General features: G+C 35.0%; 1 protein-coding gene across 3 annotated transcripts in view; it reads right to left on the reverse strand.

Annotated features, from left to right (window-relative positions):
• Positions 1-3,961: 3,961 nt before the first annotated feature.
• The window catches only part of Sntg1 (syntrophin gamma 1), a 482,604-nt gene continuing 460,030 nt past the window's right edge, over positions 3,962-26,535 (reverse strand). For all 3 annotated transcript variants that reach the window (XM_087897100.1, XM_087897099.1, XM_087897101.1), the window contains 4 exons: positions 23,791-23,943; positions 20,703-20,795; positions 10,430-10,540; positions 3,962-4,431 (listed from right to left, as the gene is read on the reverse strand). In XM_087897100.1, coding sequence (XP_087753226.1) covers positions 4,273-4,431; positions 10,430-10,540; positions 20,703-20,795; positions 23,791-23,943 — 516 coding nt within the window. In that variant the 3' untranslated portion in view covers positions 3,962-4,272. The remainder of the gene's footprint in view (positions 4,432-10,429; positions 10,541-20,702; positions 20,796-23,790; positions 23,944-26,535) is intronic.

Raw genomic sequence — 26,535 nt, forward strand, 5'->3', positions numbered from 1 at the left:
GGAACAACAGCAGCAAGTTGGAGACGTTTTAGAGTTCATTTAGGGAACAAGGACAATATTGCAACTGTTTTGAAGAGAAACTTGTGAGCATGCTTTTATGACATTGCAATCACCTGAATAACAATTACCATCTTAAAGGAAGGAACATGATACCTCAATAATTGCTCCACAATTCAGTTATTAGTGACAAGATAACGATGTCCTTGGCCTTCCTTCTCAATATAGATACTGTTCCTAATGGACTACTACATACAGACCAAAGTGGTAATGCTTTCAAGAGTTGTAACTCCTTGGTGGGTTAAGTAATTTGGTAAATATCACCTTCCTTAGGTCTCTGCTATAATTCAGAAGTCAGACACCAAATGTTCATGAATATTAATGAACCAAAGCAGATTGTGTTTTTGGTTTGTACTCTTGGTAGAGAGGTCAGATTTTCCCTTTTACATTCAATTTTCTTCCACCAAGATTAGAGTTTAAATTTATGTGAAACTTACAGATCAAAGGCAGACAAAGAAATACAAAATTGAAAGTAGTAAAAGTTTCCATCTTTATTTTCTAGTATGCTTCATTAAGAAAGGGTTTTTTTTGTTTCCTTTATTTTGTAATAAATCATTAATGAACCCAAAGACAGAGTGGCAAGTTATAACAGATCTGAATTTACATTTTAGAAACATCCACCAAACATTTAAATAGGAAATAAATATATTTACATTTTGTCTTTCTATTTCACTACATTGTAATATGTATAAAATATATAACATTTCTATTATTTATTATCATTAAAGTCAAGGTATAACGTAAAGTGACATGAGTTTAGGGTATTAAAGGGTCAGAACAAAATACAACCAGAAATTCTAGAGATGTGGATGAAGAGAGTCCTTAAGTTCCTGAGCACAGCAATACCAACAGGAACAAAATATTTACCATTGAGTGTGGACACAGACACTTACCTTACAGAGAGGAGTTTAAGCTTGTCCTTGCACTGCTAGAGCTTCTCCACACTTCGGGATAGAAACAGTAAAGTGAAGTGATTGCTATGAATCACTGTCCCTCAGCGATAAAGCAAGCATCACTTAAGCCCAGCATTCGTCATGGAATATACTATGAACAATCATTGTGACCTAAGCAAAGGATATGTGGCTTCATCAGCTCATGTATCCAGGAGAAAACCGCACTGTCTATATGAAGTACTTTCTCTGTTTGCCAATACTGACTTGGTATTCATTGTCTTTCTTCTTGTTGGATGACTTTTATAAGCAAAGACTTTATAGAAGGTCGTTCATGCCTGAAACGTGTGAGACTGTAGTAGCTCATCCTGCTCCTTAAAAGTAAGATTGCATGGGAAGCATTGGAGTATTTATTATTTTTAAATCATCGATTGAGGTGTTTTTGAAGTTGCGCTATAACAGATTCAAATGCCCCTGCTTTGATATATTTCAGTCCTGATCGTTTGCTATTTTAATCACATAAAAGGCATTCTCAATAGTTGTCAAGTGGTTTTAAACTCCTGTCTCTAACTCCATAACTACATTGCCCTTTAAATTTACACTGTATACACTGTAATAAGCCCTTGAATTTGTCCCCATACACATGCATGTGCATACACATCCACCAAGGCACTGGAGGGGGGTGAAATAATCATGAAGCATTCTCATATGTGCTTAATACTCAAACTTGCAAATTTTGAAAGAAAAATCTCCTATATTTGAACCTACCTAAGTTACGGAGAAATTGAAATCTGTGTTTCAATTCATTTCTAAACTTTCTCACTGAAGTAGCCCAAGAAGCAACAGCAAATAACAGTGTTTAATAGCACTATAAAGAAAGCATCAAACACTACCTGTTAAACTGATGAAAATCAGAACAGTATTTTCCTAACTGCTGCTTGCGCCACTAATCGTGTTAAACAGCCATTTCAGCAGGAAGATATGTTGATCAATATTATAAATAGTAACAATACTAAGGTTGTTTTAATATGTTTTGTTTCAAGCAACACTTTATAGCTGAATTCAAATTATGCTATCTATGTATGTGGAAAATTTTATTTCAATATAATTAAGGTCAACAATTTATACTTGTCTCTATACATGTACTTACGTATCTGTAAGTACACTAGCTCTATACTCAAAGATCTCATCTCATACTTTTGCTGTTTTCACAAGACTATTTGAGATAACAACAATAAAAGCATACTTTGTTTCTGTATGTTTAAAGACAGCCTTGTGAAATCTACATTATTTTATGTGTTGTTTCACCTGCACCACATGCATCCCCAGTGCTGCTGAGTATAGAAAAGGGCATCGGAACCCCTGCTGTAGTTACAAATCACTGAGTGAGTGCTCGAAGCAAGTCTGCAGGAGCAATAATAACCCTTAAAACTCAGTCATCTCTCCAGCCCCATGAAATTATCTTACATGATTGCAGAAGAATTCTGCATTGTTTAAAACCCCAGATTATTTCCTTTTTTAGTTTTAGAAGAATGTGGCATTTCACAAGCCCTACCGACCCGGTCACCCACCATGCCACCCACCACGTGGCTGCACCGTGCTCAGTAGCAGAGGCTTCAGAAGAGATAGTCAAATGTGGCCATATTCACTCCTTCTACTTTATGTTAGACAGTCAGAATTCTGATATTGGTGGTATCCAAAATTTGCCATAGTTTTTGTGTCTGGTTGATATAGTAAGCAACAATTTCAATATTACTATTGTAGGGATACATTGAATTTCTTTTAGAGTTTGTAAACCTTTATTATTAATTTTTTTTGCTCTTTTGGAAAGATATTTTAGTTCCCATCTTACATTTTTCAGTTCTCATTATGAGATTTCACTTAACCTGACTCAAGATGAATTAATATTTCTAATGATCATGAAAATGGCTTACTATTTGTTGACTTTACTTTCATGGATTTGTGTTCCTCCTCACAAATTATTTTATTTTCCTCTTAAGTCTATATGAGATTTTCTTCTACTATGGGAAACAATAGTGAGCTGCCTGTTAGAAAACTGGCCATTTAAAAAGGGCTAAAACAATTATCAACTGAAATGTGTACAAGCAAAAACGGGCTTCCTTCTTACTTTTCAATAAGTACCCAGTTGTTTAAAAGCAGACATCTACAGAGCCTTAGATGAGGGCCAGAGAAAGCTTCCTGCTTTGTGTAACTAGCAAGACCCCATTGTCAGCTGTGAGTACATTCTCCATATTGCCTATTTCTGTCTTTTCACCTTCCTAACGCTAACACAAGCTAGCTACAGCAGTCTTAATCTACTATAACTACTTAATCATACTCCATGGCATTCTAGGACATGTATTTTGAGAATTGTTTACAAATCATATTTAATTTACTCATAAATATACTCAAATGAAATTATCACCTCTGTGGCTACTTTTCAGGAACTTTTCGATTTATGACCAAACAGAAAAGGGTTACAAAGTCCTATTTCTTACACAGAATTTGTTGACATAATTTTCTCTGTAAGAATTTTGGGTCATATCAATTTATTAAAGTTTAGTTTGTGCATAAATATCATTAGGCAAAAAAGTATAATTGTGTCTACATGAAGAACAGGAAAATCATGAGTGTTTTAGCCATTCAGGACTAATGCCATTTTTAATATAAAACATTTTTGTAGCATTCACCCAAGAAGGAATGTTTCATTCCTTAGTGTGTGTCACAGGCCAATGTAATTATCTTTATTTATTCTTCAGAAGATTTAAAATCTGGTAAACACAACTGGATTGCTCATGTGGAAACATAAGGTAGGAATATAGGAAGAAACTCATGTGGGTGGGTTAAGGTACTTCTATTCTTGAGGTTTTAATGTTTTTTTTATTATTATTGCATGCTGCTTGCCTTGCTTTACTTTTTAACTTATTTACACTCATAATACAATGATAGGGCATTGGTTCGTGATCTGGCCCACTATGCATCTGTCATACAAAATAATCTAAAATAGAGAAATAGCCATTTAATTGGTATTTTTATTTATAGGTAGCTTACAATTTTTGTGTTATTTACATACTTTACACCATCACTCATCACCATACACGGTGACGGCTGTGTCCTGATAAAGATCCGAGGAGAGAGAATAGGCTGCTCTGCCCATTCCTGGTTATTTGTGGATACCTGCCAGGGTAAGGTCCACTGCAGATACCTCCCTACATTTTTCCTGCTGGAGTTGCAGTCCGACTCCAAGTTGACATGGTGACAGCATGGTCTCTGCGGGACAAAGACGAGGAGTGACAGTGGGGGCTGCTAGGCAGAACTCAGGATGTCAAGCCACGTGCTTTGCTTTGCTTGTAGAAGCAGAGGTGGCAGTAGCAGCAGCAGCAGCCTGATTGCCTAAAAACAGAGGGTCCAAACAAGCCACTTTGGCAGCAAAAAATGAGTGAATACAGTGAAGAACAGCAAATAAATTCGAAAATTCCAGCTCCTGGAAGGAAAAGAGAAATAAGTAAACCAGGGGAAAATTTTATTTTTCACAAAGTTGTCAATAAGCCGTCATTTTTGTGTGTAACAGACATCTGGAATCCAGGATACGTAATATATGAAAATACAGTACTCTCATAGACATGTTATAATGCCAAGAAAATTGAAGGCAGATTAAGAAATTTATAAGCTTAGTGAAACTGATATACAGATTATTTATGATTGCAAGGAGAGGAATTCATATGTAGTAAACATCTGAGATTAATGAGGCATGTTTTTTGTTATTTAGTTTGACATTTGTGATGGAAGATGGAGAAATTAGAACAGATTATAATACATCAGAGAACTCCTAAAGAAAATTCACAGGCCTACTGTGTTTTCTTGGGGTTTGCAATAGGAACACAATAGCCTTCATTGTCTCGACAGTTGTTTTTTACCTTTTCATAATTCAGAGTCAGATTAGTATAGTTCATTTTCTGAAAGTGGTAAAATACATTCACTTATTGTATTTCGCAAAAATTTCCACTTACAAAGTGTTTTTTAAATTCTGTCATTATTATCTTATTATTTTATTCAAATTAAAAAATTAATTAAGATATTATATCATTTCCTCTTCCTCCTTCTCTCCTCTGTGAAATATTTACCATATCCTCTCCTCCTATTCTCTCCATCCCAACTACCCTATTACATCCACCCCTCTTAAATCTGCGGTCTCATATTCTCTAATTTTATACATATATACTTATACATAATATAATATATTATACCATAATATTATGACATAGTATATATATATAATATGTATAGATAGTATATATAGATTTATACAAGTCTGTATGTGTCCTTCTGAGTTCATGTAGATAAAAATTTTGAATGCCATTGAACACAAATATTAAAGCAATGTTTCTTAAAAATTATTCCTATTAAGTTGAATGTCATAGCTTGTTTATCGGTCTCTCCAATTATCTAAATATCTGGGCATTTTAAGTAAGATCTAGGGTTTTAATTATTCTACCCATCTTGTTCATTATTTTCCAATAATTAGATGCTGATCAAGACCTTACAGTTTTGTATCTTTACCAATTTAATGCTTGCAATGTATGATAGGAAGAAACAGATACTGAGAAGAGACTGTAGGAGACTGATGAATCTGGGTTTGACATTAATTCAACATCACCTCCTCCATCCCATGATCTACTCTTACAGCCATAGCCATCCTCGGGCCTCCTTGTTCACACCTGGATGATTCACAGAAGATAGTCTTTCCTTTCCATCCAATTTTCATTTTACTGAGACTTTCAAATATCCACAAGCTTTGCATGCTGTTTCCTTACAACAGGGCTTTCCTGACATTTTTTTTCTTCCATGAGCCGTACTAAGCAAAATATAGCTTCAAAATTTGAGTATCTGGTCATTCAATAAATATTCATTACAATCTTCACTTTCTTTTGAAAAAAGGTGCATCAGAAAGAAAGACAAGAAGAGTCTGATGGTACGTCAGAGAAATCAAGGGTTGGTAGAGTGCATTTAAGAGATTGTAAGTTAGCCAATTCACATTTCCTTTTGGGGTATAACTGGAAGGGATACCAGGGTGAACCATTGTAACGTTTATTGGAAAGTATCTCAGACAGAAGTAATATAGTCCAATAGACAATCATATAAAGGCATTCTAGGAAGATTTTAGACATGGAACATAGAACTTAGAGACTTTATGACAAGAAGATTAAGTCAGAGAGACAAAAGAGTCAGCATGAATAAATACCTCAGCTATGCTCTTCAGATTGTTATGGTTTTTACAGTAAAAACATTGAAAGACGATGCTAAACCAAGACGTAATAATGGTAAGAACTGATACAGTTACTAAAATGATCACCTGGCTACTATATTTAGGACGAACTCTTAAGGTTTGAAACGGGTGAGAAACTGGAAAGTTTTTCATTAAGAAAAGGTACAAGCTTTGAAAGTAAAGTTGTACAAGTGAGAGAAGTTCTTATTCTAGATGCTGAGACATTTTATGAGGAACAGTTCTAGCACAAAGATGAAATTGTTTCATTACATTTGCAATTACATTGGATATACAAGGCAGAAGTCATAAAATACGTGTACATTTTTTAAAAATGAAAAGTTTGTATATATCAACTTGTGTGTGATAGATAAGTTTTTTTTCTAGGTGAGCTCAAGGTACATATAGTATGTAGAAGAAAAAAATATGCCCTCATCCCTAGAATCCAGAAATACATAGAAATAATAAATAGAACAATTAAGGAACAGCAATCCTGCTTGAGTGGGAGAGAAATCAGACTACCTTGTGTATTCTGATTTAAATCAGGTGCTTTAAATGGGTCATTTTGTTTAACCACATGAATATCATCTTCTTACTATGAAAAAAGATATTTTTTGTAAAAAAAATTGAAAAGTTTTTTACGAACTTGTAAGTGACCTAGAAAGATAGACGAGCACACGTTAAATATAATCTTCTCTTTAGTAAAGAGAGTGGAGAAATAAACCAAAAAACCAAATCAAAAATGGTTGTTGCTCGCTGTTCCTACAGATTTAAACCATCATTCCCATTCGTAACATTGCAATTGATCATCATTTGCAGCGTCCCTTCGTCCATACCCACATCTCCTGTGGATCCCATATCATCCCTACCTAGTCTCCCTCCCAACACTTCTCACTATAGCCTAGCCTCAAACTCAAGCAAGAACCTCCTGTTCAACTCTAACTAGAAACCAGAAAACCAAATAGACTGCCTGCAAACCTTCTCTTCTCTCTTTATACTCATAGAACCAATGCCTCAGTCAATTCTACAGATGCTGCAAGGGAACACCAGTTAACCTCCCTCCTACCCTGCCAAGTCTCCTAGGCCCACAGATATCCCCTTCTAACCTTCTTTCCCTAATTCTTTGTTAAAGCCCAGCCTCCAGTACCAGGAGGCACTCACTATGAACATAACAGCTTAGCAGGCCAATAAAACAGGTACCACACAGCCCCCACACTCTCCAAAAATTCATGGATAAAACAGAAAATGAAGCCAAAAAATCCATCCAAACAAGATAAACCCAGAAATCAGTACCTAGATTTATAATCCTCCCAAACACAGATGTCTAGATGCCAGCATAAGAACAAAATCACTAAGTGTCAGGGCAGTATGCCTCTACTAATTCCAGCAACGCTACCATAGCAAGTGGAGGCACAAGGGGAAAAAAGCACAAAAGCAACTATATGAAGATGATAGAGCTCCTTAAAATATGAAAAAAATCACTTATAGAAATTTCAGGAAAACACAAACAAATATTTGGAGGAAATGAGAAAATCCCTTAAAGAAATCTAGGAATAGACAAGCTGCTAGATGAAATGAATAAAGTCCTTTAAGAAAGCCAAAAAAAATACACAAAGACAAAGGAAATGGATAAAACTCTTCAAGACTTGAAAATGGAAATAGAAGCAATAAAGAAAACAAACTGAGCAAGTTCTGGAAATGAAAATTTTAGTAGTGTTCAGATGGAAATCTACAACAAAGAACCCCAACAAAGAAAAGGTACCAAAAGCCCAGTTCTGCACTATGGCTGCAGCTGGTACTCCTCCAAAGAAGTTACAAACAAAGTTCCTGCCTAAAAGTGTACCATACTTGTGTACAAACCCAGTTTTGGAGAACACATTGTCATCACCTGTCAACTAAAAGGTATTTAAACTTCCCATTAAAGTTTCGGAACATAATTTCTGTGTCTTCTCTGGGGACTAGAGAATTCATCCAGGAACTGCCTTACTCAAAATAAACATGTCCTTTTGCTTTTTCAAATTGGCTTGATCTGTCTTACTGTTTTGGCAGAGAAACCTACTATCAGGGTACATGAAACCTATTAAATAGAACAGAAACAACAGAGGCAAGCTTTTCCAACACAATACAAGAGATGCAAGAAAGAATTTCAGGCTCTGGGGATATGATGAAAAAAATGGATACAGTGGTTTAAGAAAATGTTAATTTTATAATTTTCTGACACTAAACATCAAGGATATCTGTGATACTATAATAACACCAAACCCAAGAATAATAGAAATATAGAAAGGAGAAGAATCCCTGCTCAAAGGCCCAGAGAATACTTTCAACAAAATCATAGAAAAGAATTTCAAACCTAAAGAAAATACTTATTAAGAAAGGTACAAGGTTACAGAATATCAAATAGATTGTACCAGGAAACAAAATCCCCATGCCACATAATAATCAAACAATAAGCTTACAGAGCAAAGAAAAAATATTAAAACCTACCATGGAAAAAGAGAAAGTGACAAATAAAGTAGATCTATTAAGATAATACCTGACTTCTCAAGGAGACTCTGAAAAACAAAAGAAGTGGTTTGATGTACAACAGACTCTAAGAGGCCACAGACGCCAGTCCAGACTATTAGATCCAGCAAAACATCCTAATACTATAGAAAAAATAAGAAATTCTGTAATAAAGTCAAATTTAAATGATATCTATCTAGTAATCCAGCCCTTCAAAGTGTGCTATAAAGAAAATCCTAACTAGGATTTCCTACATGAGTGTAGGAAGTTAACTACACTCATGAAAACTCAGAAATTAAGGGATATTACATCAACAAACCAAAAAAGGAAGAACACACACACACTACCACTACTGTTACCATTAATACCAACAAAATGACCAGAAGGAATAACCATTTGTCACTGATATCTCTTAATATCAATGATCAATAATCTCAATTCCTCAAAATAATAAAATAAATAAAAAGACACAGATTAATTGAATGGATGGGAAAATAGGATCTACCCTTCTGCTGAATCTAAGAAACATTCCCCAACATCAAGAAACAATGAGTAGGGCAGGCAGATGGGGATCTTGTTTCCTATCTTTGTCTTCATAAATTTACTGTAAATTTCAAAGGACTTAGTAGAGGGAAATGTGACTCGATATATGGAAAGAACTAACGTAATTTTTTAGAACAATAGTGTGACTCATGAAATAAGTTACTTATCATTAAGAATATACATATCAGAGGTGGAAATGTATAGTGCAATGTGAGAAATATATCCTGAAATTGCATCAATATACAAAATATCTTAAGTAGAGGTAGATACATGCATGCACACAATATGATAAATAAATTTGTATAGATATGCAACTCTTGTAAACAGAAATAGGAGCATATTCAGTATAATAATATAATTTGAATTTGTATCAATATACAAGAATCTATTCCAATGTAAATTGTCTATAACTAATAGTTCACAAATAGATATACTGATCTATCAATTAACCCATCCCATCCTTTCCCCTTTTTTTTCAGAAGAACCCTGAGTCACTTCATTTCTGCCCCAACCCTGTACCACTTATAACCAACCCTAACAGATGACAATTGTCCCTAACCTTAAGGACAAACTTGATTGGGAGTGGAGACATCGTTTTCTAGAATTATTTCCAGCGTCATGAGGACAATATACATATAAAATTGTTTAAACTTTCCATGACCTAACAACAGCACTATCATATTCCAGTTGACTATAACTTAGGTAAAACTATGTGGAAAGTCATTGACTAATTCATCTTCTTTAAATTATAACTAATTAGCAGTTATTCCATATTTGCTTAAAACCATATTCTTTGAAAATTTATACTCCTATTTAAGGTTTGGTAGATTACTACGAAGCAGCTAAATTACCAAGGTATTTTTTTAAAATTAAGAAACTGCTGTATGGCCCCTTCAGGTCTTGGCATGTTGTTTTAGTCTTATGTAATTGTAGTTCATACCAAATTAAAACTAAGACCCAGAATCAGTTGGGCATAATTTATCTAGAGCATTATCTTTCAGTGAAAATCTGTTACTAAAGCCTTAAAGTAAAAGTACTCTAGAGTCAAGGTAGATATTTCAAGGTAGGTGGAAAACATTTTTGTTTATTTATCCTACACATTCTCCTCGTTGCATCTTCAAGGCACTGATGTATTTGGAAATGTATTGTGTGATGGATCTTTTGTGTTTACCTTTGCTTCAATTTGTTTAGTGTCTGAATTCTGAAACAAAAATTTTATTTTGCTTTTGCCGTCATCTGATGAGCCTTTAAGCTGAGAGAATTTATACCTCCAAAGTATGGCCTAAAAGGAAAGAGAAATGGAAACAAGTAAGTCAACAAAGTTTATGCCTGCATTTAAGCCAAAAGTTATGTATGTTAAACATAAAAGTTAATCTTATGTAGTAATATACCCCAATATTAATATATAGATTTAAATTCATTCTTTAAAGGTTATCTTTTAATATTCAGTCTATCATTTAACATATATATCAGGTGTCAACAAAGTTTTTCAAAGACATAACTTAAGTAAATTCTTCAGTGAGATAGTACTATTATTTTCCGAGTAAAGTGAAAAATGTCTGCAGTAGAAATTCTGACCTCTATGGTTATCTAACATTAGTCCTGAAAAAAATAAGATTAGGATAATTTCAAGTGTACACATAAGAGTCTATAACAATGAGTAGGAAAATATTTGTGTCTCACCAAGGTATATATGTAAATATGAACAGTATGTCATCAATATTGTTTATTTAGTTTACTTGTATTGAAAAACTAATCCACTGTGGAGTAAGGGGAGCACTCCTGCATTGCTGGTGGGAGTGCAAACTTGAGAAACCACTAAGGAAATCAGTATGTACAGCTTTTCAGAAAGATGGGAATTAGTCTACCTCAGGATCCTGCTACACCACTCTTGGGCATATACTCAAAGGATATGTCATTATACAACAAGGGCATATGCGCCATCATTTTTATTGCTGCTCTATTCATAGTAACCAGAAATTATAAACAACCTAGATGTTCCGCAACAGAAGAATGGATAAAGAAAATGTGGTAAATCGACTCAATAGAGTATTACTCAGCTCTTTAAAAACATGACACCATGATATTCATGGCAAATGAATGGAATTAGGAAAAATCAGCTTTAGTGAGGTAACCCAGACTCAGAAATACAAATATGGCATGTCTTCACTTACACACAAATATTATCTATTAAATAAATTATAACAAAGTTACAATCTGTAGATACAAAGAGGTTAGACATACAGGAAGGAAATGGGAGAAGTGGATATATATCTCCCTGGGAGGATAAAATACAATAAAATTTATGGGAGAATTCGGGCTGGGGTAGGACATAAATGAAAGGATCAGGTGGAGTGTGGGAGGGTAGATGGGGCTGAATAAGAAAATATGAATGGACAGAGATAGACATGAGAGCCAGTTAGAGGAGCAGTAGGGAAATGTAGTTCAGTTAAAACTTCCTGAAATGTATAAAAGTGATCCTAATAAAGTTTCTAAATAACAAGTATGACAGACTCCCAACTGTCCATCTCTTGTCACTAAACAAACCTTCTAGGACTGGGACTGTGATGCATCCAATGGAGTTGTTGGCCAAGAGGCCTCATGGAAATCTCCAAACAACAGTTGCTCTATACAAACTGACTGCAAGGTTCCATTGCTGAAGATCACACCCACACAACTAATTGAACATAGAGAAGGAGAACTGTTCCTACATAGAACATTCACTCATATGTTCTTTTTTTCCCCAAAGTTTATTAAATTATAAAAGTTTCCATTTCTGCCCCTCCTCCCAACACCCTCCCACTCCCCCCACTCCCTCTCCTCCTCCCTCTCCATCCCTAAGAGCAGTCAGGGTTTCCTGTGTTCTTTCTTCCTTGGTAGGGAAATGAAAGGAGTGCGTGGGCCAAAGGGGTTGGAGGGCAACAGGAGAATAAGACCCTCTAAATCAACTGAGCAAAGCTCGTATAAATGCACAGAAACTGAAGAAGCAAGCACAGGGTCTACATAGGTCTTTACCAAATCCTTTGTGTATACATTATACTTTACAGTTTAGTGCTTTTATGGGATTCCTGAATGTATGAATAAGAGGCTCTCTGATTTCGATACCTTCTCTTGTGAATTTTTTACTTCTACTGGTTTTCCTTATCCAACTTCAATGTGATGATTTTCCTTTTATATTGTTTTATTTTATTTTGTTAAAAGTCATGAAAAACGCTTGTTATTTATTAAATATGAAAAAAAAGAAATGGACAATTCCTAAAATGAAGCATCAATTGATTGTTTGCAATCACTGAGACAACATTGAATGTGAACAATTTCCTGGCATGCACAGATTTAATACCTCAGATTTTCTTACTACAAGGTCAGTTAGATTTTCTGTGAGAGGAATTAGATAAAATGTCTTCCACTCATCAGTATTGTCCATGATGGCTTGAGTAAAAAATGCTTTTGGTGGTCCTGCCCTGTTAGTATTAGTAATAATTATGCGGCTACTAATAATTGCCAAATTTATATATAGTTTGGTACCAAATCTAATTAAAAATTTGAATTATATATATTCACATTTTGAATTAGATATGTGCATATCTAGATATGTATATATACATATTAACATATATATACATATATTATAGGTTGTTCTATACATATGACATACATGAAGAGAATGCCCTGCCATATCCACATTATTTCTGTGAGGAAGGCAAAGGCCTGAGAGGAGTATTCTTGTCTCTTTCACGTGATCAAGGATTATAAAACATAACACCAAATGTATTCCCTTACTGTACTTACATTTTCTTATACTATCTATAAACACCATCTTATGTTTTGCCTGTTTTAGTAATAAAAATGGGAGTGTTTGTTAGCACTGCTCCTTATACAATTGAATTTATGCAATTTTAACATAAAATTACGTATTAAAAACATTATTTACTTATCCTTTGGGTCAGACTTCTCTTTGCCTCAAATAAAAACTGCTTTTGTGAATTTAAGAAAAAAAAAACAAGCAAAAGATAGAGATCCCAGTAGAATGCACAGGATTCAAAGACTCACTTTTTCATATACCCAGGACCTTCACAAAAATACTAAACTGTAGAGGAACAGGTATAGACCCATTGCAGGCACTGTGTATGTTGCCTTGGTCTTTGGGTGTTCATATGAATGATAGGGGAGTTCAGCCAATCACATTCTGTTTTTGGGGCGTGCCGCCCTCAGGCTAAAGCCTGCCTGTAAACCTAACAAGTGCACTCCGCTAGCCCCTTTTTTCGCCTGGCTCCTGTGTCCGGACGAATCATTTGGATTCTGGTGTAAGCTGTTGTAACTCTTACTTCTGTTTATTAAAGCTGTATATTTTGTATTAAGATAGTCTGGGGATTTTTCATTACCAATTGCCCTGCGGCATCATATGAACTTTGATTGTTGTTAGATGTTCTTCTTCCTCACACCAGTTCCCAAATAATCACACAGAGGCTTAGTATCTTAAATTCACAAAAGCAGTTTTTATTTGAGGCAAAGGGAAGCCTGACCCAAAGGATCACAGTTCTAAGCACTCAAAACTTAACTGTTAGTGGCACTACTTGGACTATAAATTTTGCTTCTCTTTGGTTGGAAAGGGTTCTTGTGTTAAATGTTTTCCAGATGGGTAGAAAGACCAAAAAGGCTGAAGAAAACCCCTCAGCTATTGATAATGCTCTCCAGAGCCTATGTCAAACCAACAGACCCTCATTGCCTGATCTGCACGGTTTCACCAAGTGCGCTGGGACACGTGCCACACTACATCTGCAAAAACAGATGAAGCAGGAAGATCATGTGTAAATCGTTTTGGGGAGAGCAGGTATCCGCAGCTTCAGACTTCGGCATGGAGTTGTCAGTCAGGGTGTGTAATGTGCAGTAGTCATGGTCAGCCATCTTATATTTAAGTTTTGTACCTAAACCGTGCCAAAAAATAAAAGTGCAAACTACAAATATCCTATATTTAGATGACAGTAAAATCCTCTCATTTCTTTCCTTACATGATATTCTTTTCATCCATATATTTTTTTTCTTTATGAAGTAATTTTGTGCCTTTGAACCATGCTTTAGTCTTTAGGAAGAAATTCAAGCTGATAATTTTATACTCGTGTTTTAGAGGTGAACAGATGACATGCAATCATAAAAGGATATGGAATTCTGAATGGTGGTGAATGGAGGAACCCACATGTGACTCAGCTTCCATCTGGAGTCATTTCTGACGTAAAGAAGTCTTTTGGGTTCAAGTTTGCCTGCTCTGCTTCATCCAGTATATTTGAGGACTGTGATAGCCCATAGAATGAGCACTTTTGCCCAGTGGAAAGAGCACACTTTTCTATTAAGATTTGAACTGGTGTATGCCAGCTAGAGGCACTCCTCGTTAGAGATTAGAAGCTACTTAGCTCAATAGAATAATGCTCCTGCTTCAGCTTCCTCCCAAGGACAGTGCTCTGAGGTGGTTAGCTGACTGTACTGCTCTTTATTCTGTCTTTCGACTGTAGTATATATGCTGGCTGAGCTATGAAACTTAGGGAAGAGCAGAAAATTATTTAAAATGCAAGCAAGTGTCAGAAAGGCTGTTAGTCTAACAAAAGCACAGGCTTTAAGCTAGAATGGAACCTCTCTGCATTGGACAGAGTGATGCTGTAACACTGAGTCATGCAGACAATGGGACAGAGAGAAGTACTTGTGCCTGGATGACCTTTGCTTCCATGACTCTATACTTTGGTTGGTTGTGCTTTTCTGTATTGGTTTCCATTTGTTGCATGAAGTTACCTCAATTCAGGATGAGGACAGCACTTATCATGATAGACTCTGGAGAGGAATGGTCAGCATCTGGCTGAATGGAGAGGCTAGATATGGCCTTACGGCCAAATCTCATGGAGGCATTTTATCAATTGCAGTTCTCAGATAATACTAGCTTGTGTGATATTAACAAAAATTTAAAGCAAAAAACAACAACTAGGTTAGTATGTTATTTGTTACTAAGTTTATTTTCTTAAAAATTGCATGTGTCTAAATAATTAAGAGACAGGCAAAACTTGTGCTTAATTGGCAGGAGTTTTGAATTATATGGGTGACAGTGTTGGTTTCTAAAGATACACCAAATACTAGATACTGGGTAATTTACAAGTAACAGCACTTTTTATAGTTATATTGACTTAGAAGCCAAATATCAACAGGATCATAACAGATATAGTTCATGATGAAAGCTCACAGTGTTTAGGTACTTTGTCCTGAATTGAAGTGCTGCCCATGGAAAGAGAAGAGAGGCTCTCAAGACTGAGGGAACCAATAAAATTAACAGAGCTTGGGTAATAAAAGAAAATCTCTGAAGCTCAGAGCATTTAAAGATTCACAAAGCTTTTCAACAAGGCTGTAAAAGCAGAAAGCAACTGCTAGAGAATTATGGGTTACAGCATCACTCTGCCCAATGTAGAGGTTCCACTCTAGTGTACAATGTGTGCTTGTATTAGTTTTAATGCTAAAGGCCTTTTGGAGTTCTGCCATTGCTTGCAGTTTAAATAATTTTCTGTCCTGCCCTAGTTTTGATAGCTCAGGCTTATGCTATTTTAGAGGAGCAGTGTTCGGCATTCAGGGAGCACTAGACATGGTACTATGGGCTTTTTGATGACCACTGCTAGATACTAGGACTGTAAAATCGGATACAGTTCCCTTTTCAAAACCTAAAGTCTATTGTAGAGGACAGGGCTTGAATGAGTATTTCCACACTATGTAGAGGTAGCCCCAGGATCACGTAGACATAATTAGCTCCCTCTCTGCCTCATCTTCTGCTACACTGACACTTCAATTCTACTGTTACCAACTTGATAGCTCTCACCCACATATAAATTCCTGTAGCTGCAACTGATCACTTGTGCTTCGCTAAGACACTCCTTACACAAAGCCCAGTATGCTTGTCAAGCTAGATTAGAGTGGGATGGTGGATTAAGTCCACGTATTGGTGCTTATCATTCATTGAGCACGCATGTGTTCATTCCCTTCTTTCCACAGAATGAAGCACAATGACTCATACTTTACGTGCAAGATAGCATCTTCCTGCTGCCAGCTTATGTGATAAGAGGCAGAGGCAAAAGAAACAAGAGTATTTCCTGAAACTCCTCATAGGAGTGTCAATCCATTAGTGAGGGTAGGGTCTCATCAATTAGTCACTTATAACAAGTGCCTTAGAGAAATGAAGAGAGTAAGGTTCAGAGTAGCTTTCTCACATTCACAGGGCCTGCCAGAAGCATGTTTCAGAGGACAGGAGCAGCATAGTGTGGTCAGGGTAAATCAAAACAAGAAATAAGCACAAAGGAGTTAGCCATGATTTGGAGAAGAGTCAAGAGGCTTGGCTGTTAGATTCAGCCCCAAGATCACACTGTAGAAAGTGGCTGTGATGGTAAAATATGTGAGCTAATGGGAGAAAGCCTGGTCATTAAAGCCATGTTCACAAAGGATATGGCAGGACTCTTGCTCTTTTCTCTTCCTGGCCATGATATCCCCTACCACAGGCTCAGAACAAAAGAAGCATTGATTCATGGACTAAAATTGTGTACCAAAATCTCCTTTCCTCTCTCAAGCAATTCACAGGAACAGCATGTCTCCTAACACAGATTGCATGGCTAGAAGAAACAACATGTTTATGATTGAGACAACAGCCACTGAAATTTGGGCTTTAGAAATAATGTTTAAATGTTATAATTTCAGCAAAACATTATACGGTTGAAGTATAGCTCTTACTTATTCGTTTAATATGTGAAGTGTTCCAAGATGGGTTTTTAAATTATTTAAACAGTTGTACATAAATAAAATTAATAATTCCAATATAAACTAACTAAAATACATTAAAATACTTAAGTCAAGTATTCTTAATGAAAATCACATTAAAAAGAAAATGTATCAAAAGGTATAAGAAATGAAAAATTTTCAAATTTAAATGATAAAGATGTCAAGTACAAGAATTATGGAAAGTAGTTGTTATTGTTTAACAAAGATACTTTTGTTGTTTACCTGATGTTATCATTATGCACTTTGAATTATAAATATGGACACTAATAACTGAAATCTGGTACAATATGCACTACATCCTGACTGACCCAAAAGTTTCCTCCATGAAGAATAACTTTCCAAATACTAAAAGGTTCTATACAGGCTGGCAAGAGAAGAAAACTAGTATTCCCAGCTATGACAACTATGAACCCTGACAGTGACCAGCCTAAGAAGATATGCCTAAGGAGATAATAGTAACACTCATATCTTAGTGGTAATGCACAGCTATCTAGTTAAAACTAAGCCCAACTCAGCAGGAGGTAAATAATGTCTGGTACTAGAAAGCTAGTGCTTTCAATGCTAGTGAGGTCATGGACCCCAGATGAGAATATACGATTGCCCCTTTATTAAACCAATGTAATCCACAACTGAATTAAAAATACTTATCTTGGCACTCATGTGCCATGGGATAACGCTTTGGTATACTGTAAAGATTTGTCACTCATATTAGTTTAATTAAACATTGATTTGCTAGTAGCCAGGCAGGAAGTATAAGTGGGGCAACCAGACTAAGAGAATGCTGGGAAGAGGAAAGACAGTGATGCAGTCACAAGTCAGACAGAGAGGAAGCAAAATGAGAATGCCTCACTGAGAAAAAGTACCAAGCCCCATGGCTACGCATATATAAGAACTATGGGTTAATTTAAGTTGTAAGAGCTAGTTAATAATCAACCTGAGCATTAATAGGCCAAACAATTTATAATTAATAAGATCCTCTGTGTGTATCTTTGGGACTGAACAGTTGCCGGACCAGGCAGAACCAAAGCCTCTGTCTACACTCACAAATAAGTGAATCTCTCAGTCCTCATCTTTGAAACTTTTCTATTCACCAGGCAGAGACCATTACAGAAAGGCGCGACTGGTTAAAATGTTGAGAACGCCAACTGATACATATACAAGACAACTCTACACTTAGGAAACATCATGAAAGATGGAGAGCAAAGACCATAAGGGTCAGAGAATCAGTAATTTTGCTAAAAGTTTGTGTCTCTCATAAAGGACAGGGAAGCTATAATATAATCACCTCAACAAAATGGCTGCCTAAACAAGATCAGAGCACATTAATAAACAGGCTAAATGTGAAAAGGGAAAACCCCCAGGAGTTCTGCCCTAGACAGAGAGGTGGTACAGGCAAATAAGACTTCCCCAGAGATGAGTGCCCTAATTGGTTGTGCACTAATTGATTATCCAATAAAAGTAATTGACCCTGAAAGCAAAGCATACACAGAGAAAAACTAAATGGACTCAGCAGGGTGTGTGTGTGTGTGTGTGTAAAACAATAACAATGGTAAAGACATCATGAATTTGAGAGAAAATAGAGGGATAGAAGGGGGTGCACAGATGAGAGGAAGACTGTAAACAGTGTGATATTTTTAAAAATGTGGTCTAATAGATCAACAGTTATGAGCACTTTTTGCTCTTGCAAAGAACATGGGTTTGAGTCCCAGCACCTACACTACAGTCAACAATTGTCCATTACTCGAGTTCTAGGGTATCTAACAGTCTTTTTTTCTTCATGGGTACTGTGCACACAGAGTACATAGTGATGCATATAAGGAAAATGTTGAAACACACAAATATATAAAATTCTAAATTTCTCAAAATATAACTGCTGCAAAGAGAAATCACTCATAAATAAAAATGTTCTTCTGGGAATATGGAAAGTTTCCAAAGTGGATTTGGTGATGTTTGCAGCATTTTGTAACTGTACTTAATCTGTAGCATAGGAGTGAAGAATACCGTGTGTATATTTTATTTTAATAAGGCTGTTAATTTTCATAACAGCAGCAACAAGTAAATGATCAAATTTTTCAAATATTTCCTAGAGACTAACAAATGACTGAGAATAGACTGGTGCTATATTGACTCATATTAAGTAAACACAACATTTTCAATTTTAAAAAGACTATTTTCATTCAAATAAGTTTCATTTATTGCTATACATATTTATCAAATTATTTTAATACTCAGGTTGATTAATTAATCAGTAGATTAGTTATTTCACTAGATTAACACCCACAAGCTTATTTTTATTTGATAGTAGCCTTACTAAAAATATCAGAAGGGTACAGCTGGAAATTTTAATTACTGAGTATTCTTTAGGCATCCCACAGAGACCACAAATTACGTGACAGAATTTTATTCTTCTAGCATATAATACTGGATTTCCCTGTAAATGCTAAACTGCCACTAGCAGTCCTTAGATAGTGGGGTCTTTCTGTGACAATCACAGATGCTGGATCATGAACCATCGTAATTCTCTATGAATATGCTAGTGTCCGGCTCACATGACCAGTTCAGTACACCATTCGATCCACTTCATCCCTAAACAATCTATACTCTACTTTCCTCACCCATGGAAAATCTTGTGCACACATTAATTTGAGAGAAAATTAAGAACAGATTACTCATTAGTCCCTAAAACTACTGAGAGGGAATGCCTCAATTAATACCATCCTAGGCCATCTTTTGATAAAGGAGAGAGTAGCAAGACACGTTCCTGCAAATTGAAGGCCACTGAAGATGCTGTAGCATGAACAAGGATATTGGAACTAGAAGAGCTGGAAGCTCCTTCCAGCTGATAATAAAGAATGGAATACTTTAGTTTTTTTTACATAATCCAGCAGACTGACTATTCTTAAAGCTATGATTGTCCAGGAAAGTCCATTTTTTCCCTAAAGGGCATGAATTTTTTTGTGAAACACAAAACCCATCAGAATATTCAATATTCACATTAAGTCATGTGTTTAAAGCAGACACTCATTTGTAAGAATTTCCAAACACCCAAGCTGCACCATTCCATATGTAATTCTGAGACATTAACTATAAAAAAGTGTTCCTTATATTCATCATCTAGATTTAATTCAGAAAACTTGTGACAGATCTGACAGAACTCTTCAAAATAATATCTAAAGGAAAAAAAATTCTCAAAAGTATGGAGCTATGCTTTCAAAAGGAGAATAAATCTGTATCTACTATTAATCAATTGTTACCCATATTTCTATCATCTACCTTTAAACTGTCTATTGCCTATCATCTATCTTTCCTTTATTCATGTACTTTCCACAATCCACCTATATGTCTGTCTCTGTCTCTATAAAATCTATCAATCAATCATCTCTTTCGATGTTTAAATATATATCAGGACAGAGTGATACATATTTACTTTGGTATATTAATTAATTGCATTAATCATGCTATATTAAAATTCAAACTTTGTTTACGAAAAACACATTAAAATGTAAATTATGTTCCATGAATGAAAATGAGGATCTTAAATCCAAAATACAATTATTTCGAGTCCAGCCAAGACTTCAACGGCTTTTCACTCATTCTCACTTGACAATGTTGTCGCTCTAACTCTCCTGCCACGCGGAACATATTACCTTTGTGGCTGCGTCATAGCAGATGAAACCCGTGCTGAAGTCAATCGTGAGGCCCATTAGGTGACTCTCCAGCACACACGCATAGGTCTTGCACTGGGAAAAGCAGAGAATACTGTTAGCTTCCAGCTGATTGATACAGCATCGTTACCAAGGGGACTATAACTTCTCCATGCATGTAATTCTTAGCTTGTACATCAGTGAGGTTCAGTAAAATAATAAATTCAAATATGAATATGACCCTAGGTTTGATCCCCTGCATCATAATTTTACTTGTAAAATTTTGGAAACATGAGTAAATATAGAACTAAAATATTAAAAAGACATAACTCATATATGAGACAATTTGGGCCTCATATACAACGCAAAACAATTTTATAGCTAGTTTTCTAGTTTTTTTTTTAAATTTCACTTCAAGCTAAATGGTTCTATTGGGTGAACTACAATCATAACTAACAAGTGAGAGAACTATTTCCTTCAGCAATTTTCAGATGCTAATTCTTATATTGTATTTGTTTGTATTATATTTATATAATATATAATACCTATCACAAGTGCCTATAATTATGATTTAACATAAAAGTTATTTTTATTAGAATGTTATATACATATGATTAAAGCCTAATTTGCATTAAAAACTGAAAACTATGATAACTATTTATTTAGAGTTAAAATAGTAGATTAGAAGCCATACTTAATGTGTCAAAAAAGTACAAGCTTTGGTGTGATTGTTTAATACATGGGCTTCTTAAATAGCTGAATTCACTCATAAGTAATATATTAAAACTAAGCTTAACATTAAAGAGGGTTCAAGGCTACAGTGTTTACTTTTATATAGTCTTAATTATTTGCCATTTCTTTGTTCATCCAATTAAAAGGAAGTTTCCAGGTGAAATTGTATTTGTTATAGTGCAATAGAATTTTCTCATTAAGTTCAACATTCCAAACTAAATTATATTGCCTCAATAATTATTAAATGGAAATAAATAAATAGATAAGATAAATAAATAAGTTGATATCCAATAAAATCTCCCTGTATAACTTAAAATGTCAACAAATCTGAGTGTATTTAATACATTTATGTAATAAAATGCTTATTTATTGTTTAATTGTTACATTTATGTAATGAAAAGTTATTTTCTGTGAAAAAATTATTCTTTTGTGGAAGCTCCAAATTGAATCACTTTGCAATATGTTTGCATAATTATATATTGTATAGCACCTACAGGTAAAATATACATAAAATAAATATCTTAAAGAACCACTGGACATAAATTTTTACTACCAAATAAAAACACATTCAAATTAACCAAAAATAATTTTAAATAAGTGTAATTATTTTTGACATTAATATACTCTCCAAAACATATTTAAAGAAGTAATTGTTGAACTGGGTTAGTATATAGTTATGACAAATGTTAGTTATAGTTATAATAAATGTGTCCTTGACTGTCAAAATTCACTGATCCTAGTAAAATTATAAAGCCAGTAATCTTAGCCTAAATGAATTACATCTCACATTGTTTTTTAAGTTAGGAAATGTAACCTATTTTCCTAAGTTGTGGCTTTTATCTTTCAATATTCACTACATTTCCTAAGTTTAATTATAAATTTAAATGATAATGCAGATTGTATTCAAAGTGTGTACTTTTATGTATCATCCTTTCAAATAAACATGTTAGCATTTATACGAAGTTTATTACAGGTTCAAAATAAAATATGAATAAGTAAATAACTATATTTGAAGGTAGACATCATCATTTTGTAGTCTTTGTAATATTAATTTATTTCAAAATAAAAACACCTTTATATATCATTTTTAATAGCATTAATCAAGTTATTAGTTTTCCTTTTGGGCATTTTTCATTAGGTCTACTTTTTCTATTATTGTTTTTCACTATGCTGAGACAGGGTCCCATGTGGCACAGACTGGACTCAAATTACATTATACAGCTGAGGATGACACTCAACTTTATTGACCTTCCTTTACCTCCCAATTGCTGGGATTATAGGTAAGTATTTCCTGGTTCATATCTTCCATTTTTCCATATTTAACAAAACTGAGATAGTCATTCTATACATATTGAACAACATTCTTCCTGTTAATTTATTCACATTTGCAAATGAAATTTTATGAAAATGAAAAATCCAAGCCATTCAAATAAATGTACCCATTTCTAATATAGTAAACAAAGAGAAATAATGAAATATGAACAACCCAAAAGTTGAATAAATTCCAAATATTTTCCTTTGATTTCTGTCATCGTATGTGTTTAAAAAATAACTGTCCATGTATGTTTGTCTTTGATTTCTGAGTCTATTGCAGGGGCAGGAACCAATGTAACTTTGAATTTTGCTCTATCTTGTTCCAAGTCAACCATGAAACCAATTCTATGAGGTGTCTTGTTTCAGGATCTCATGTATTTGAGTAAGTTAAAGGACTTATCAAATCTGACCTAGATGTGACTTCATACTAAAGAACTACAATTCAGTAAGTACCCACTGGATACTTGTGATTTGAAAAATGTAGTAAACTTCAATCCATAGAGGAATAAAATAAGCAACCTCTGACAACAAATGTTTCCAATGTCATAATGTGAGCCATCTGAAGAAAACAGTAAAGAAAAGTGGTGTTTTTGCTACAGTGAGAAGAAGGGAGAGTCAGCAAAGTTGCTGTGAAAGGGGTATGGTAGGAAGCCTTAGAAATTATGAGGTTGCCCGCGCATGAAGTAACCATTGAAGAAAACTCCACATACTACGCTTTGCTTTAAAGACAGAGATGAAGGGAGGCATCTAGAAACTAGGCGGGCAACTCTACAGAATGGAAACAACCTCATCAATAGTGAACTACAATCAGAACATTTTTTTATATAAGATTCAAATTATAGTAATATTTATTAGGAAGTAGACTGCATAGACAAAATTATGTAAAAAGAACTTCAATAATATGGCTAATTATTCATTTTTTCAATAGCAGCTAAGCATTGGATACATTTGAGATGGGGGCAACCTCACAGAGCTGTGCTCATGTACTTTGTGAACTCAAGCGAGTGGTTAGCTCTCCCCAGGTACCACACACACAGGTTCTTACCTGTATCCGTTCGACTTCTAAGAAGGTGGCTGTTTGGAAGGCTCGCTCCCACTGGGCAAGGTCACTCTCTAACTCCACCGAGAAGTAGAAGTCCTCCCCACACTCAGACTGCATAGTAAAGCAATGTTTCCGCCGGTCCAGCAGGTCACTGTCCTGATGAAAACCTGGAGTTACACAGGCTGGCATACATCAATTCATACTCAGCACAGAAAACACCTACCAACGCTGCTTAAAACAGTGTGTCGATTCTATAAAACACGGGAAATTCTGTACTGTCATTAATCTCAGAATGCTCACTACAAACAAATTTCAAATTCCACACCTGTCACAATTTTCTTTTTAACTACTGATGCTCATCCACGAGAGACAACTCTAGTTTCCGGTTTTACTAACGAAAGAATACCTACTACAGTGCTCGACACACAACACCTCTCTCTGATTGCAAAACAGCCTGACATATAACCTTGCAAAGCTGTCTCGACATTGAGATGGACTAATGCTTACGATGATGTTGTAATCTTTCATAGGCATGAGAGAGTTTCACTGAAATGATTTTGCAAATCCTTTAAAAAGCATGAACTCATAGGAAATTAGGAAAACCTTGAACACAATTTGTCTACCCTCATTACACTGTACACTCCCCAAAGCCAACACTTTACCTATATGTGCAATTTTATTTCATTGTGTCAAAAGATTTTGCTCCTAGAAATTTCTTGGTGTGGTCCCAAGTTTTCCCTTAAGGCGTTTCCCTAATCCAACACATTTCAATTCCAAATTCAAGATATTTGTATATGAAAAAGTATAGGACAACAGGCTGTACTATTTTGATACACAATTTGAAATATTTATTCAGTGTACTAAAAAATGTTCAAGGGGCAAACGTTAACATTAAGTCTTTGATTGAGGACTGCACTCAAATGCATCATCACTGAGCAGTAGAAATGTATAAAATCTTTCACTTTATCAATAATTTCGAAAAGAATATCTATCTTTTTGCATCCCAATTTGATACTGGAAGAATAAAAGAAGTTACTTCCAGTACTGTAGAATTAACTTTAACACTTGATGAAAGCATTCAGTGAGCTAAGCAGATGACGTAGGCTCTGTCTAAAGGGAAATACTAAAGGCACAATGTGAGTGCAGCGCAAAGGTAAATAAATGGCCAGGTGCTTTTAGTGATTTGTAACAAGTATATTCAGGGAGTGTCTCAGTGACAGATATTGAATAAAAACAGCAATAAATAGGGTGGCAAGATTATTATGAATGCAAGTATAAAACTATGTATGGATTCATAAGAAACATGAATTGAACAGTGGCTTAAAATGAGATTCATATTTAACATAAAGTACAAGATTGTTCTTTTTGAGTTGTTAGTTGGGTGGTAGGGTCGCCAAATCTACCAAAACAATATAGTCTGTTTTCATTGTCCTTGCTTGACTCTGAGAACTTGAAGATAAGACCCTATTGCTGAAGACAACACACATTTTGGACACAGAACATACAGGAATCCAGTTTGAGCCAGGTAAATATATATATATATATACATATATATATGTATATATATATACATACATATGTATATATATACATACATACATATGTGGCCGTTTGATCCTTCTTTGAAAACACATTTTAAATAAAAAAAATCCTTATACATAAAACCATGTAAAACTGAAAAAATGGAATTGCAGTTCTTAGTGATTAATGCCTGGTGTGTGAGAATTATTCTCCAATATTCTTATATTTACTCCTTTTGTATAACTAGCTTTTACAAAGATGCTTATGTAAGCTTTATTTTATTTATTTATTTATTTTTGCCTACTTCTCTATGCGGATCTATGGTGGACTGTGGAAGACTGTGTGAGGGTCGCTCTGCAGGCCGCCAGGGCCCTGCACTAACTGAAGGTAATGGAACTATACGCGGTGCCGAGCCAGGAATCAAACCTGGGTCCTTGGGCGGAGCGGTTGGGCGCTCGGCCCCCTGAGCCATCTCTGCGGCTGGGTAAGCTTTATTTTTTTAATTATTCTATGGGGGTTTGCCTGAAGCATCCAGAAGATGAAATGGACTGGATCACTTGAAACTGATATTACAGTTAGTTGTGAACCACCATCTACTCCTGGGAATCAAACCTAAGTTTTTGGTAACTGCAATCAGTACACTTAACTGCTGAGTTATGTTTCCATCCTTGTGAACTCTTCCCTTTATATTTTTTTAGATGTTATCAAAAAGAAGTGGGCACCAGTTTATTTAAAAGATTCCTTTTCTAGTTTAAATATAATTATTGAGTCATCTCTCAGATTCTGCTACACAAAGTTCAATGAAGCATAGTATGGTAACTTTCTTCACATTTTCCTTTTGTAACATTTAATTATCTTAATATCTCACTTTCTTAACCACTCAACATGTTCTGAATCTTTCAAAGTCTTAAAAACATGACTGAGCAAAAAGTGCTCCTGTAGTGAATGCAGGTGACATTGAATATGTGGTGAATGTTGAATTCTCTAATTTTCACTGCTCTTCCTAAGTATTAGTACCATGTTTTGTGGGGAAGCATGCTGATCATTGTTGGACCTGCAATGTTAAGATGTTCTTATGAAATGGGTTTACTTACCACTATACATTTTGATAGAAAGGATGCTATGGAGTCAAATATTCACAGAGTGCTCATTGATACATCTTATAATATCTTTGGCTTGCTGCATAGTCCCTTTCTAAAGAAAGACTCTGGACTTTAGAGGGTGATT

The sequence above is a fragment of the Myodes glareolus genome, chromosome 16, assembly GCF_982192425.1.
Source record: "Myodes glareolus chromosome 16, mMyoGla1.1, whole genome shotgun sequence".
Lineage (NCBI taxonomy): Eukaryota > Metazoa > Chordata > Mammalia > Rodentia > Cricetidae > Myodes > Myodes glareolus.